Raw genomic sequence first — 16,297 nt, forward strand, 5'->3', positions numbered from 1 at the left:
TTTGCAGAGGCATGGACTCCACAAGACCTCTGAAGGTGTACTGTGGCAGATCCTTTAAGTCCTGTAAGTTGCGAGGTGGGGCCTCCATGGATCGGACTTGTTTGTCCAGCATATCCCACAAATGCTCAATTGGATTGAGATCCGGGAAGATTGGAAAATAAGTCATCACCTTGAACACTTTGTTATGTTCCTCAAAACATTCCTGAACATTTTCTTCAGTGTGGCAGGGTGCATTATCCTGCTGAAAGAGGCTACTGCCTTTAGGGAATACCATTGACATGAAGGGGTGTACTTGGTCTGCAGAAATGTTTAGAACATTGCCCAGAGTATCACGCTGCCTCTGTTGGCTTGCCTTCTTCCCATAGTGCATCTTATTCCCCAAGTAAGCGACGCACATGCACCCTGCCATAAAATAAAATATGATTCATCAGACCAGCCCACCTTCTTCCATTGCTCTATGGTCCAGTTCTAAGGCTCACATGCCCAGTGACGCAGACAACGTGCTATACACTGTGTTCTGACACCTTTATGTCATAGTCAGCATGAACTTTTTCAGCAATTTGTGCTAGTTCTTCTGTGGGATCAGACCAGACGGACTAGCCTTAATTTCTACATGCATCATTGACCCTTGGGCATCCATGACCCTGTCGCTGGTTCACCGGTTGTCCTTCCTTGGACCACTTGTGGTAGGTATAACCACTGCATCCTGGGAACACCCCACAAGACCTGCTGTTTTGGAAATGCTCTGACCCAGTCGTCTAGACATCACAATTTGGCCCTTGTCAAAGTTGCTCAGATCCTTATGTTTGTGCATTTTTCCTGCTTACAACACGTCAACTTGGAGAACCAACTGTTCACTTGCTGCTTAACATATCCCACCCCTTGACAGGTGCCATTATAACGAGATACACATGTCATGTCACCTGTCTGTGGTTTCAATGTTATGGCTGATCGGTGTTTGAATTCTACGTTCAGAATATTCCACACCCACAATACTACAATACCCATAGGTAATGAATTGTCTTTTAGACCACAGAGACTACAGACACTTTCCACTTGTAAAATATACCCGCGTTACTGTACTGCATGACTTGCGAGCTTGATTGTGTTTGCAGAGAAGAAGAGAAGTAAAGCTTATTTCATGAGACCGGTAAGTCTAATCATATGTCATGAAGAGCACTTTACACATTAAGTGGGCTATGCACAATATGTTAAAAAAAAGAAAGAGCTATAAATATTAATTACACATCTGTTTTAATCGAATATCGTAGTAGTAGAGACGGGCTTGGTGGGCTTGTTGGTGCAGAACATCTCATACAGAGCAGTCAAGTGAAAGCTTTGATATACTGATATACATATGCTAGCTGCGAATTATCTCATTTTTAAGATGTTTAAACACAGCAAATTGATTCAACATTCTGAACGGACATTAGCTATCTGTTGCATTCTGACAGAAATGACATATTTCTTCTTATTCTGAGGTTGTGCATTAATTTGGTGCAGACTATGTAACATGTATATGATGCAGCGTTTTAGCAGAATGCTAAAGTTCAGAGTACACGTGAACAGTTTCTTCATAATATGCAGCATTAATTAAACTAAGTCAGATTGACAGAAATCTTGGTAACTAAGCATAGCCAGTGATATCCAAATCAGCACCACTTCATACAAACAAGTACAAAAACACAGATGTACACACATGTTCTCATCCCATGATCTGTGATAGAAAGCAGAGGAGAACAGTCATACTGCCAAGTCACATCTCATTAATTAGGCAGTTGAACAAAAAAAAAGAAAAGAAATCCATATTCATTAGCAATCTGGAGCTGCTTTTCAGTTCTGCAATGCATTCTCTTCGTCTGTCCTTACAGGACAAAATAAAAATTATACAAAAGGTATGTCTTAGAATACTTTTCCAACATACTGTATGTCCCCAGATCCTTTATTATCTTCAGTTCACAATTAAATAGAGCAAATAAAGCTGTGGCACACGACTGAGTCATGACACTTGCTTGGTATGTGCTCCAGAGCCAGAGCTGCTTGTGTCATGAACCCAATGTTAATCCAAGCTTTCAGCCCTTCCTTTACCTATTGGCTTGGTGTGGATATTAAGATGGTGTCAAACCGCACACATGCATGTACACATGCACACATGAGTCAGTTCTCTTGTTTTAGTCAGGAGTAACTTGGACAGTACCTCATTAGGGTGTAATTTAAATGCAGTACCAATGCTTTTTCACACACTATCTACAATTACAGTCTGGAGTTACAGTAAGAGTTGCACTTGTTTGTGTCTGGTACTCATAGTTTCTTTGTTGTTGTAAATGGGCAATACATGGCAGCACATTCAGAGTGCGATTCCATGATTACACTGCCATTTAGCCCTTGGAACTCTTAGAAATTAAACTTTTTGTTCTATCATTTGTTCAACAGTGAATGTATGAAAACATGCATTTAACAATTCAAAAATGCAAAGTTCAGCCATGAAACTCTGTCTGAGTGCTGATTGACTCCCTCAACGCTGTGCAACAGCCTATCAGCCATGCTTCTCCGCCCACTTAACTCTTTATAACCCCGACCAACTCACTGCTACGGCCTGCCCACACTACTAGCTACATTTGTACCCTATGTATTGCTTATGGTTGGTAAAATCATATAAATGCTGTTTAATAAAACTGATCACAGCTGGGAAATGCCTATAATGGTTTTCAATGCTAATAATGACCAGTAAACTCTGCAATTACTGATAAAAGCTAATACACGAGACAATGGCCAGTAAGACGTGAATAATGTTAAATGCTGTCTAAGGTGATGGTTAAAGATCCCTATGCGTCGAAATAAGGAGACAGGAAGCAGGCTGGGTTTAAACCCACGAAAAGTGCTTTCATTTCATTTACTTTCACTTTTCTCCTAGCTTTTCAGCAGTGCAATTTAGCACACACACACACGCTGCGTGCTCTCCTGTCCCGCGCTCTCTCTCTCCCACCTTTTTCCTCGCCTGCTCTCTACAACACAGAACATTTATTAATCGAATGTTCTACAGGTGTGCACTCCTCACCACTCAACTTCTCCGACTCCGCCCTCCATTTGCAGACGGCACTGGAGTACGCCCCCTCCTCCACACACAAATTTGCTGGTTAAAGGTCCTTTCACACTGAGCGCAATTTAAGCGACGTGAATGTTTGAAACAATAGATCCTTAAGGAGCTTTTCACACCGGGTGCGATCATTCGCTGTACGACAAAGCATAGATTTTTTTTTTCGTCCATCGTGTCGGGGGGTTTTTTTTCCGTCCATTGTGTCGATTTTCTTTTCTCCTATTGCTCGGCGACGAAACGGGCCGTCCAATTAGATTAGCGCTGTAGATCACATTTCCGGAGACGCTGTTGTTGCACAAAAGGGCGAGATAGGTGGCGCTATAGCACATAAAGCTGTTTTGAAAACCAGTGTAAACACTGAAGAAGAGTATTCCAGAACAGAGAAGAGAATGGATATTGAGTTCTTGTTATCATTTGCCAAGTTTCCAACCACTTTTTTGTGCAATTCTGTTATCGACAAAGTGAAAGTGCGTTAAAAAAAATTGCGATATTGTCTCCCACCTTTTTCCATCCAATTGGCCTTTTACCGATAAAATGGTGCGCATCAATTACTTATGCATTAAAAAGTGCCATTTGCTCAGTGCTCTCTCTCTCTCACTCACACACACACACATGAACACAAGTGCGCGTACTATGGAGATATAAACAAACCGTCGTCACATACCGTAGTATAGAGTATATTTCTTATTGAAATACTGGCTGGCATTAAACTTGGGTTTGGTCTCATTACTGTGTTATTGCATTATATTTCACATTATTTCATTCATACTAAAACAGCTTGATGTGCTGTTCAAAAAACAAAAAACTTTCTGCCTCCCTTTCTAGGTAGAATCCACATACAATGAGAGTAGTTAGTTTCTGTGCTTCTTAACAGTTTGTGTTGTGGTGTTACGCACCAACATTTAAGTGATTCTTCTTCTCCATGGTCAAAAACAATCAGCAAATCAGCTGAATAGTGGGTTGCGCCACCTAGTGTGCAGGTATAAAATGCATTCTCAGTCAGCACCACCTATCGTGCAGGCGTGAATTAGCTGAAGGCGACCAATTGTTTCGCGTTCGGTGTGAAAGGACCTTAACGCTGATATATATCATTTATGGCCTGTAAATGCTGATCACAGCAACAAACATCACTAGTAAATTTCCATATGCTATATTCACTGATTTATGCCCATAATCACTCATAATAAACCCTGACAGTGGCCAAACGCGATACATGTAATAATGGCTGATAAACCCTGATCACCACTGGTAAGTGCTGACATATGCTGATAATGGACGATAAACATTGATCTTCCCTGCTAAGTGCTGATGTACATCTATAATGGCTGATGAACACCGATCATCAAGGTTACCTATCAAAGTTGATAACTGCAACTGCTGATAATCGGCAATAACTGTCGATAATTGCCAGCAAATGCCAATAAATGTTGAAAAACGCAGATTGCTGATAATTGCGCAATCCTGATAAATGCTGATAAATGTTGATCCATATTGATAATTGCTGACAATGCTGATCAATGCCAATCTATTCCGATTGATGCTGATTGATGCCTATCAATGCTGATAAATGCCAATAACTGCTGACAATTGCTGATCAACATCGACATAATTTGATAAATACTGACAATTGCTGATATACACGATAATGCTGACAAATGCTGGTAATAGCTGAAAATAGCTATTCATGCTGATAAATGAGTCAATGGACATTTAATTTAAAAAAAAGAAAACACCATTTGCAGGTGGTGCTGGATCTTTAGGACCACTCACTTTCTTATTCACCTAAGCGATGCAAATCACTATTGCCCCATAGCGATCTCATTACCTGTCAATTATTCATTCTACCGCCTATCTATTTAAAAAAAAAAAAAAAAACTTGGCTCACATTCACCCCAACATGCACTCACACTATGATCTGCACATCTATTTATTCTAATCCCAGGTACACATGGTCACAGTTAAATAAGTTCCGAGCTCCCTGGTCCAGGCGCACATAGCCATTAGACCATTAGACGTAATACCAGCACATAGGACTAGTTCAGCAGCATTAAGCCAAAGCAGGCCCAGGCACTTATAGCTAGTACACACTCGGGTATCGTGACTCCTCGGAGCAGCAGTAGTACACAAGTCCTGGTGTTCAGTTATGCATCGTCGGGGAATGGGATGTGGGCTATATTTCAGTACAGTCCATCCTTCCGTACCCTTTGCAGCAGCAATATGCTTCTCTTCTTTCTGTGTCTGTCCAGGACTATCAGCAAGTATTCGTACTCGCTCAGCAGCAACAGCAGCGTAACAGATCTAGTCCGCCAGACCAAACCTATTTACACTCCGTCCCCATCTCTAAAAGCTCACAATTTCACTGCAAAAACTGTCATGGCTGACATGTTTTAACCCAGCTCAGGCGATAATATTTAAATTTTTTTACAAGGTTTCTGCAACATTTGCTCTTAAATTATGAACAAGGTTGATAGTAATAGAATTGAGGGTTTTTTTAAAGCATAGAATCATGAATAGAAAAATGTGGCTAACTATCCTTCATGCTACTGGCATGAGGACATTAGTAGTAGTAGTAGTAGTTGTTGTTGTAGTTATTGTTGCTGCTGTAGTTATTATTATTATTATTATTATAATTATTATTATTATTATTATTATTATTATTATTATCATCATCTGAATAACCTGTTTAGACACTTTATGTCTTTTCACGTAAGTATGCCATGTGTTTAATTAAAAAACAAATCATTGTGAGGCACCATGCTATTTTGATATTGGCTTTACAGTATTTATGGCCCCTTCGTTTACTAGTGTTGTTACTGCTATAAAATTTTTGCCACTATTTTTGTGTAGGCACAAGTATGTGGACAAAGCAGTATAATACCACTGTATTGCTAATTTGGATGGATAATTTCAATACTTTAATACTTGGTTGTTGTTTTTTTCCTGGACAGAAATTGCCTATGTTGACGTGAGTGCCTAATACAGACCTGTCTCATTTCCCACAATCTAATTTATTGATGTATAGTGTTCATCACCCACTTTAAAATAAATAGGCAATAACACCCACCTAAGTACAATGGACTGAATCATCTTACCTGTAACAACTAAGAATAGACAACTTAGTTGTGGCTACTAAATACGAATGACACATTTGACACATCACTGTGCATAGAGAATCATATCATTAATGGAATCAATAAAATTACTACTACTACTACTACTACTACTACTACTATGGCTATGGCACATAGCTCTCCAACAAATTGTTCAAAGCTTGACATTCACTGTGTGAGAAAATCAGACTGTAAATAGACAGACTGACTCAATTGTTAAACTGGCTCCTTACCCAAAATGATCTTTACAGGATTAAAAAATAAATAAATACATTTGCATGTGCTTTTAGTCAGATACATTAATGTATTTTGTCAGACTGCAACACATATTATTTTGGGGGGGAAATAGTGCTTGACGGTTAGCTTTTTTTTCTTCTTTTTTTAAATGAATGAAAGATGTTCATTTACATGAATATCACCCAAATACATATTTTTTAAATAATATATTTATTTTAATGGCGCTTTTTACAAATAAATATTGTACTCTTTGACAGGTGACCGTCTGTACCAATGATCAACCAAAGTACAGAAAGCACGTACACAATCCAATGCCGTGATCTTATGTCATATTTTATAACCCTTCCATAAAATACGACCCTTTGATTATGGAAAAATATTGGAACCTTAATTTTGAAATGTAACTTATCAAACTTATGTTTGTTTCTTTATTGTAGCTGTCTCAGAATTTTGGCCCTAGTTCACAAATAGGGATTAGAAGCAACAGTTTCCTGTGGTGGAATGTCACTCATAACGGCTGATTAAATGGTGCTGGACTTATTAGCCATGTTGGTAGTTTCTGAATTTTTCACTGAGTGACATCAGCCAGAAGCGAATACACGGCTAGCAGAATAAAGCATTAGCAGTGTATCCCAGTTGGACTACCTGCATCCAGTGCAGTGCACACTTCAGATAGATTCCTGTCTGCTCTTCTCTTATATACCCTACCTGAAGCACAGATATGAGCATTTCAGAAAGAGATAACCAGACAAGACCCATGATATCACTTAGCAATAACACAGGCTAGCTTTGTTTAGTTTATTCTTTTAAACTATGAAGTGGTGATTTGTGGCACAGACCTGAAGAAAACACCTGAAGGTGGTCGAGCTGGTCAAGAGAATTGGCCCTCAGGATTTAAAGAGCAACATGTACTTACAAGCCTCTTTATTTAGAAATGCTGTATTAATACTAATGTTACTGTAGCCTTCCTGTCAGCTCGAACTAGTCTGGCTATTCTCCTCTGACATTTCTCTTCAGCAAGGTGTTTCTGTGTAAAGAACTGCCCCACATTAGATTTATTTATTTATTTTTATTTTTTTTATTTATTTTTTTATTTATTTATTTTTGCCAGGAAATAAACCATGCTGGTAAAGAGTAAAAGGACTGAGTTTAAGCCATTATGGTTATAAAGTGGAAACGGCCTAATGATCTGATTTAGGTTGTGAGATTTTCTCACAACTGCTGAAACACCAGTTTTCTAAACACCTCACACACTCACTCACAGAAACCTGTTGCTTTGTTGGTCTGAAGATTGGAATGTCTTTTGCTGATGACTCTGCAGTGTACCCTGAGGCCAAGACTTTGATTATCAGCTTGGGAGAATGACATGATCTGATGCCTTGGTGGCTCTGGTGGCTCAATGTTGTGACATTTTGAATCTAATCTTTGAAACCCATGACCGCATAGTTGATTCTTATCAAATATCGGTGAAAGTGCAAAGATTAAATGGCATTTTAGGAACAGTTCCGCTTAGTCTAGCTTACCTTCTATTCTTATTCTCTCTCTCTCTCTCTCTCTCTCTCTCGCTCTCCTTCAGTACTGTATTTCTAAGCTTTCAGCTTTCCCTCATTCTGTCTCATTCACACACACACACCCTAATGCATATACAGTTACAAAAGAAAGTAAATTGCAAACACAAAAATGTTTAGTATGTCTTTACTTAAGGAGGTTCATAGAGCTACATGATACCGGCATAACATTTTTCACGACAACCTTTGTGTTGTGACATGTTCCAGGCTGACATACTGTTACAAAATAATGACCGCTGACTTTGTAGTTCTGTGTGCATCTGGTTTATGATAATTTGTGATAATGTGACATGTAAAACATTAAAATTATAGTCACTATGTAGGGTGAGAGAAAATGCACATTACTGTCTCCTTATGGCATCAACAATTTTATAAGCAGAAATAAGAAATACACATATTTAAGGGTTAGAGAAAATATCTGTTTCTTGTGCTATAGTGTAATGGTTGGCTCTGTTGAAATCACCATTGTGTATGTGTTATACAGCAGGTTTTTATGTTGATGTTATTAACACTAAGTGCCAAGTTCATGAGGCACTTTTGAAAATGCTTGTCTATGTTCAATTTATCCAATCTAACCCTCAATTAGCAAGCTATGTCACATTAATTGTCATGTGACTCTGGTTGACTATGGTTTTCCCTGGCAGAGCTGGACAGTCTACTAGGTCAGGATGCACTGTCCTGTATTGTACAGAATTAAGTAATCAGTTGATTAGAGTCCTGCTTGTGGCCTCAGTGTGCCCCTTAAGCCTTTGGTTTCCAATGGTGCTTTCACTAGTGGGTGGAACACCTTGCCAGCTTCCTCCTCATATAGATTTGATCCTTTAGAATGAAGAGCAGGTTGATGACCGCAACCCAGAAATCCAAGAGAACCTTCTGAATGCAAGAACCCTTAGTGTATAGGCCTTGGGTGGTCTCAGGCAGAAAGTGTTCCATATATGATTTGCACAATATTATCTGTATCCTGTACACTGCCCAGTTCTTCAAGTACTAGCCCTCCTACAGGGACTACTAGACATCAAAAAATCCCTGTCTATATTGAAGGTTCATGTGGTAGCCATTGTAGCATACCAAAGCACTGTGGATGGTGTCAACGTCAGCATCACCCACCAGGCTCCTCCAAGAGCTGAATATGGGGTTTCAGCATTATGGGGTTTTGTTGGCTATCATTTCATCAAAAAGAGCAGGAGAACTACATATCCTGGCAATAACCTGCCTTGCCTGCATGTTTTGCTGTCCAGATAATTTCCAGAGTGACTATGACATTGAACCTAGGGTGTCTGCCCAAAGTAATATCACCTACTTTTGGTAGCCAATCAATTGATCTGGCAGTAGTTGATGAATGGGTATCAGCTGAGCATTCCTTTCTGTTTCCAGTACATGTTCCTTCGTATGGGACTGGATGGTGGGAACTCTCATGTCTAAACAGAGCCTGCCCTGTAGGGTGGTGGACGTCATCACCTTGGACTACAGTTCAGTCAGACATCTGGCCTTTACTGTGACATTCCACTCTACGAGGAGCCTTAACTCTACAGGGGCATTGCTTAAAGTCTTCAGTGCTGCTGCCACCTGGGTGACACTATACACCTTCTCACTGTTCTACAAGAGTAAAATCACCCCTCTCGGTGGAGTGAGTGTGGCAGTCATCTAAGAACACCTTTCCAGTCATTCCTAAGTTGGGTTGGTTCATTATGATTTTGTAGTATAGGTTATAAAGCTGATTCTCACTGCCTCTGGTGGTTAGTGTGGCTAAAATAGAATGCTAGTGACTTTTTACCAAGGTCTCAACATGTGAGCACAAGAAGGCGATCAGTTGATTTTCACCATCCCTGGTGGTTATCTGGTGTTCACAAAACCACAAGTACATAAGTTACTAGCATTCTTTCCTGTCTAGCCCATTCGCTGTCTCTATAGTATTCTCGTTTTCAGCCTTTCTGATGGTCCAGTTCCTCTGTTATTGTTTCTGTCACTTGAATGTACTGCTCTATGCCGAAACACTCCATGCAAAATACCAAAGCTATCCATCAGTGGCCATGTGTGAGCAGGTTAAAATAGACAAAGACTCTCACCAGATACCATGGCTCAAGTATAACCTGGCTCTTAGTCAAAGCAAGAAGTTGGCTAACCAATGTCAGAGTGGCTTTTCATGAAACCTTAGCTTAAAACGTTGCTGTCCTCCAGACAATTCCAGCTTTTATTGTATTGATTGTAGTGTGAAATGTTGTCTTATTGCGAGCAGCCCAGCCCTGTCTCATGTCCTGGATATGTGTCTAGGGAGAGAATTAACTGCACTGGGCTGGAAAACTATCTGGATTGGGTTCTTCAAGAGACTGACATTAATCAATGTCCCCATATTAGGAATGCAATAACGGCATATTATCACAGTAAATTTCTCTGCTGGTGCACATTAGAATTCCATTCGGCACTCACACCCCCTGTCATGCGTGTGATGAATGCTTCATAAATGGTGTGAACGCAAGAACAAACGGAGGCATCCTAGGCCTGCAATAAAAAAAAGTCTACTGTAGGGCGTATCACTGGACATCTTGCACTCTCATAAACTTTTCGTGAAATGATTGAGGGTGCATTATAGGTCTATCACCCTGCCTTTTTGTCATGGACAGCTTGCATTGTTGCAGGTCTGCCGTTGGTTAGATTGTATCGTGGCCTTGCTATTGTAGTGCTCACTTTGTCCTTTCTTTTGATAACTGGACTCTTTAAAACGTCCCTTGAGCTACCTTAGTTTTTGAAGCAGTCTCTTTTACTTTGTTTTAATTGGCTGAATGTACGGCTGACTTTGTAAAAACGTCTTACATGATGGAAGGCCCTGGGGTCCTTTCAAACTCCCCCACTTGCATATCATTTCTTATAAACATATTATACTCATTGTTGTTTTGTGTCTTGTCTCCTGCTTCAGCATATTGTTTTAGAAAACATAGACCTAGCTATGATTAGCAGGTGGCATTATAGTGTTTCACACACATTGACTCACCTGAGTGAAGTTTGCTCCTGTATCTGTTAGATGTGTTCAGAAGCCATCATTTCACAACATTTCCCTTTCAATCACACAATCAGAGACATGCAGCTCAGAGAGTGAGTGGTTGAGAGGGAGAGAGAGAGAGAGCAGGGTGACACATTAAAGCTAGTGTCTGTAGAAGCCAAGCATTGAAAATGAATGAGAGAATGAAAGAGAAAGTGATAAATATGGAGAAAGATTTTTTTAAAACAATGATTGATTCGATTTTTTTTTTTTACTATGATTAGATTTAACAAAGTGACATGAAATAAGATGAAAGAGAAAATAGCAAACTGATGCCACACTGAATGTAGTGCTTGTGCAACAGCTCAACTGTATTCACTATAGAAAGAAAATACATAATAATTAATACAATTTACACAAAAAAAAGACAACTAGCATGTCTGTGTATATATTTAATTTGCATTTATGTTAGTGAACCATATCCCCAGGGGTTAGCTTAAATCTATAATTGCTTTCTAATTAGATATTAGGTGTAATTAGGTCTTGTAGGCAGACAATACACATGTACAATACCAAGTATGGATAACTTGTGACTTTTAGATGTCTAAATGTACTTCACTAGAATTTCTCCAATGTTAATGTGAAGTGGGAGGAGCTAAACTTGGGTGAAGGTTGTATAAGATGCAAACCATAAATGCATAGTATAATTTGAATCATAAAAAAGTGTAGTGAATGAGCAGGTAAAATGGCTTATCAGTAAAAAAAAAATAGAGTGGCGTAACTAATATAGAAAAATGATATGAAACAAAACACCAGACTACTTTATTATTGAATGAATGTGACTGTTGTGCATCAGTGAGTTAGTCTGCCAATTCTTATAGGCATTCTGTATATATTTGACTATAATATGTATTAATACAATATTTCACAGTTTAAACAGCATGGATTTGATTAGTCTTCATTAAAATTGTTTGTATGATATTACACTGTAAATAAAGTATAAAATATTAAGCAATGGTAGTTATGTTGCTTAGGAAGGTTTTATCTTAAAACCTTGCTAGTGTTTTTATTTAGCAAATGGCTAGCTTGGGGGCTACTATTGAATGGCCTTAATTTATGTCTGGTGTAATCATTACACTATTAGGCCATGACCCTCTGAAAAGTTTTTAGAAAGGCCAATACAGCTGTATTTATTTATTTATTTATTTATTTATTTATTTATTTTAAATATGTTTGTTTTGTTTCTTTTTTCTGAATACTGGTCCAGAAGTCTAAAATATAACCCTGAGAGGATCATACTAATGTGGTCAGTATTAATCATTACGAGACAGAAACAGCTAACACGTATGCATCAGATCTGGAAAATCTGCTATATAGGTTCACGAAAAAGTATAAAATGAAACAAATGCCTGTGTGTGTGTGTTTTTAGATGTCAGTGCCCAGGACAGTTTGATGGACCTGAATGTCAACAGACCAAGCATAGTTTCCATGGCAACGGGTATGCCTGGTTTCCTCCCCTAAGGCCATGCTTCGAGAGCCATCTCTCTCTGGAGTTCATCACGGAGGTGGCAGACGGCCTGCTGCTCTACAGTGGCCCACTCGCCCCACTGCAACCTTGGGAACCTGAGGATTTCATGGCTATAGGTAACTTACAAAAATTTTCTCCTCTGCAGAAAGATAGAGAATACCAGGGAGCTGGAGTGATGGAGAAAAATAATTTGTTTTACTTTGAAAAGTTGCACCTTGCCAACACAGATTCACAGATTCACCAGGGTCCACTAGCTAGAGGTCCTCTTGCCCACTTGCCACACACACTCATGGGAATACACTTCTTTCTGCAGCTATTTCTGGGAATTTATCTGATCTCCAGTGGCAAGCATTTTATTGTGCAATTATATAATTTGTGCTGTGAGATCAAAAGGTTAAAAAAAAAAGACTTATACATTAAAGTGGACCAAAAATGTAAAAACTATTTAGCAAGAAAAAAAAAACAGTAAGTTGTTTAATGATAGTAATAGTAAATCTTTGTGTCAGCCCTCGTAACACCCCACTCGTAACATCTCTTCATATCACAGCATTGTTGTATTTCTCAAATCTGATTGGTCAGAAGGTGTAGATCACTTTGATATACTCTGATATAACAGCATGGCTATAACATGAATAACAAGGTTTATAGAATTTTGCTCAATGTAATATGCTATTTTTATAGTAACAGCTTACACAAAGGAACTTTCTAGGGTGGATGCTCCACATAATGAATAATGAAACAATGAACGGACTACAAATAAATTAAAAAAAAAAAAAACATGTAATCATTAATGCAGTGAAGGAGACATTTATGTTACATTTATGGAAGGAATATCAGGTGTCAGCGCTTTCTAACAGTCACAGTGCTTTGTAAAGTTTCCCACCATAGGAAAGTCTTCAGGATTTTCAAGGTTCTCTGAAACATTTTGTCTCATTATTTTTAAAGCGAGAAAAGGAAATGCTCGTGAGCCGAGATTTATCGTCGCTATAATGTAGTGATAACAAGGAATAACTTGCATCACAACATTCCACAACCTTAATTATGAATATAAATCGTTAGAAAGTGCAATGTTGTTCATTGATAAATAAAATAATTGGCATATCGTTATGGTATAAGCAGAATAACTCACTTTGAATCATGCTGCTATAAGAAAATAATACACTTTGGGGCATGTACTTTTGTGGTACAACAGCACGGTCCGTCATGTGTTATCCTTTACATATGAGTACGTCCTGTGGTGTTTTATTGTTTCCATAATAAATATAGCCATTTATTATTAAGTCTGCATCCTCACTGGCTGCTGACACTGAAAAGATCTTTCATCTTCTGACGGTAATATTATATCCTCCATTTTTTCAGTTAGGAAACTCTTACTATTTACGATTCATTTAATCATTTTAATGACTGCTTATTGATTATCATGGAGCTATTATAAGAAGAAGAGTTCACACAGGTTAGTAGAGTTTTCTAATTGCCATGGTATATTGTTCTTAAGGAAGTAAAGGTCCTGAGCTTTACCTTTTCAGCTCATGGGGCTTACCTGCTGTGAATATAATTTGAGACAATAACTTGAATCTCAAGTGTCATATTCTGGACACTGATTGTCTCATGCTGCTATTTTTTTAATGCAAGTCTAGACAAACTTTTTGCTAATATAATTGATTTTATACACTCAACAACCAAACCCTGCTTGATGGTTCATATTTTGTGAGCTGTTTTATAGTCTGTTGTGGTTGCTTTGTGAAATACACTGAAAATTAAAGATTGCCCAGAGATCAGTAGAGACAGAGCTGCATGTCCTGACAGACTGCTTGAATTATAAATCAATGAGATGTGTACTGTAAAAAAGTATCTGAGTGTGTATAAAGAAAAAAATATAAATATAATAAAGCTTGTGTTAGGGGAGAAAAGATTAGACAGCATGCAAGGTGAAAGATCATCTTATTGGGATAACCAATAATGCAATGGGTTATTTGAAATAAATAAATAAATAAAAATCCACCTCAACCCTGTGGATGATTTGCAATTTTACAAATATCAAATTTTGTTATTGTTCTAGTTATACTTTTTTTTCCCATTTGTTCTCTCATTTATATTTATGTTAATTCATTTGAACGAAATGTGGCTTTTATGTTAATGAAGAATTGTTAAATTGAGCTAAAATGGATAGAGATGATGTGTGTGTGTGAGAGAGAGAGAGAGAAAGAGAGAGAGAGAGAGAGAGATTTATCCCTTCAGCGATGATTTAATGTTCTTAATATAAAAGTTTGAGGACTGAAACTCTCAGGGGAGATTTGCTTAGCCAAACAGCAGTCCAAAAACACAGTAAAAAAGAAAAAGATACTGTGCTTTTGTGCAAGTTAAACCCAGTCTATGTCGTATAACCTCTTCTGTCTTAGGAAGCAGCATGTGTGTCTTAGTTTGTCACAGGTTAACGAAGACACTCATTATGCATTAAAGACTTATTTGTCATTCTTTTCAGAGAGTAATTACAATAGGGTGTACACATTTACAGCTCTAATGAACTCAACCATGTCTGTATGTGTGCTCTGAATAATATTGCCTAAAGAATATCTCTGCTCACAGTCTGCCTGGTGTGGATATCATTAATAGTCTTTTGAACGTTCTAGGGACTTTCTGTTCTAAATGCAATCGATATGTCAGGTCTTTTAAATGTTCATGATGCTAAATGTTCATGTTTGTAGCTGTAGAAAAATTACAATGGGCATCTCCATAAGCTTAGTTTTTGTCAGACTGGGTCTGATATAGTAAACTGTTTGAGCCAGGTTTCAAGCAACCTGGCCATATTCTGTGCTGGCGCCCCATGAAGGCCGAAAGGAATGACCCAGTACTGCCAGTGGGCCATTTTGGATTTTGCATCTGGTATTAGGGTGACCTGCCAATAGCCCTTTGTTAGGTCCAGGGTGCTGATGAACCGGGCTCTCCCCAGTCGCTCGTTCAGATCATCGACTCGGGGAAGGGGGTAGCTGTCAAACTCCGGTACCTGGTTGAGCCTCTGGAAGTCATTGTACTGGTGGGTGCTGTGGTCGCGCTTCGGAACTATAACAGTGGGGCCAGACCAGGGACTGGTGGACTCTTCGATGATTCCAGCCGGCAACATTCGACTGACTTCCTCCTTAATAGCTTGACGGCGAGCCTCTGGGGCATGTTAGGGCCGCTGTCTGACCACCACTCCTGGCAGCATCTTGATGTTGTGCTGGTCTAGATTGGTCAGGCCAGGTGTGGCTGAAAAGAAGTCAGCGAATTAGTCCACCAGCTCCGTCAACTCTTGTCACTGCATGAGGGTAATGTCCTCTCCTTGGCGGACCAAGGCATGCTCATCAGGCTCTGAGGGGACAGCAGAAAAATCGGACAGCACCAGGGCCAGCTGGACCCATTTCTTTAGCAGGTTGACATGGTATGATTGTGTGTCTGTGCGCTTACCGGGCTGCTGCAGGTGGTAGTTCACTGGGTCTACCCTCTCGAGGACGGTGTAAGGCCCCTGCCAACAGGCCAGGAACTTGCAGGAGGCATTCGGGAGCAGGAGAAGCACCTGTTCCCTGGGTTGAAATTCCCGGGGCTGGGCTGGTCGATTGTAGGCCCTCTGTTGCTCTCTTTGGGTGGTCTCCAGGAGCTCCCGGACGATGGGGGTGACCCGGTCGATCTGCTCCTGCATTTCCCGTATGTAGTCAACCAGGGACCGGAATGGAGAGGGCCGCTCCTCCCATGATTCGCAGGCCACATCTAGTAGTCCGTGGGGTTGTGGCCCAAAGAGGAGTT

The 16,297-nt window shown here is 39.4% G+C and overlaps 1 protein-coding gene across 1 annotated transcript in view; it reads left to right on the plus strand.

The window, feature by feature from the left end:
- si:ch211-186j3.6 (neural-cadherin) overlaps positions 1 to 16,297 on the plus strand; it is a 270,148-nt gene that overhangs the window by 191,159 nt on the left and 62,692 nt on the right. The window contains exon 23 of the mRNA XM_053617155.1: positions 12,419 to 12,633. Coding sequence (XP_053473130.1) covers positions 12,419 to 12,633 — 215 coding nt within the window. The remainder of the gene's footprint in view (positions 1 to 12,418; positions 12,634 to 16,297) is intronic.

Source organism: Ictalurus furcatus, chromosome 27 (assembly GCF_023375685.1).
Source record: "Ictalurus furcatus strain D&B chromosome 27, Billie_1.0, whole genome shotgun sequence".
Lineage (NCBI taxonomy): Eukaryota > Metazoa > Chordata > Actinopteri > Siluriformes > Ictaluridae > Ictalurus > Ictalurus furcatus.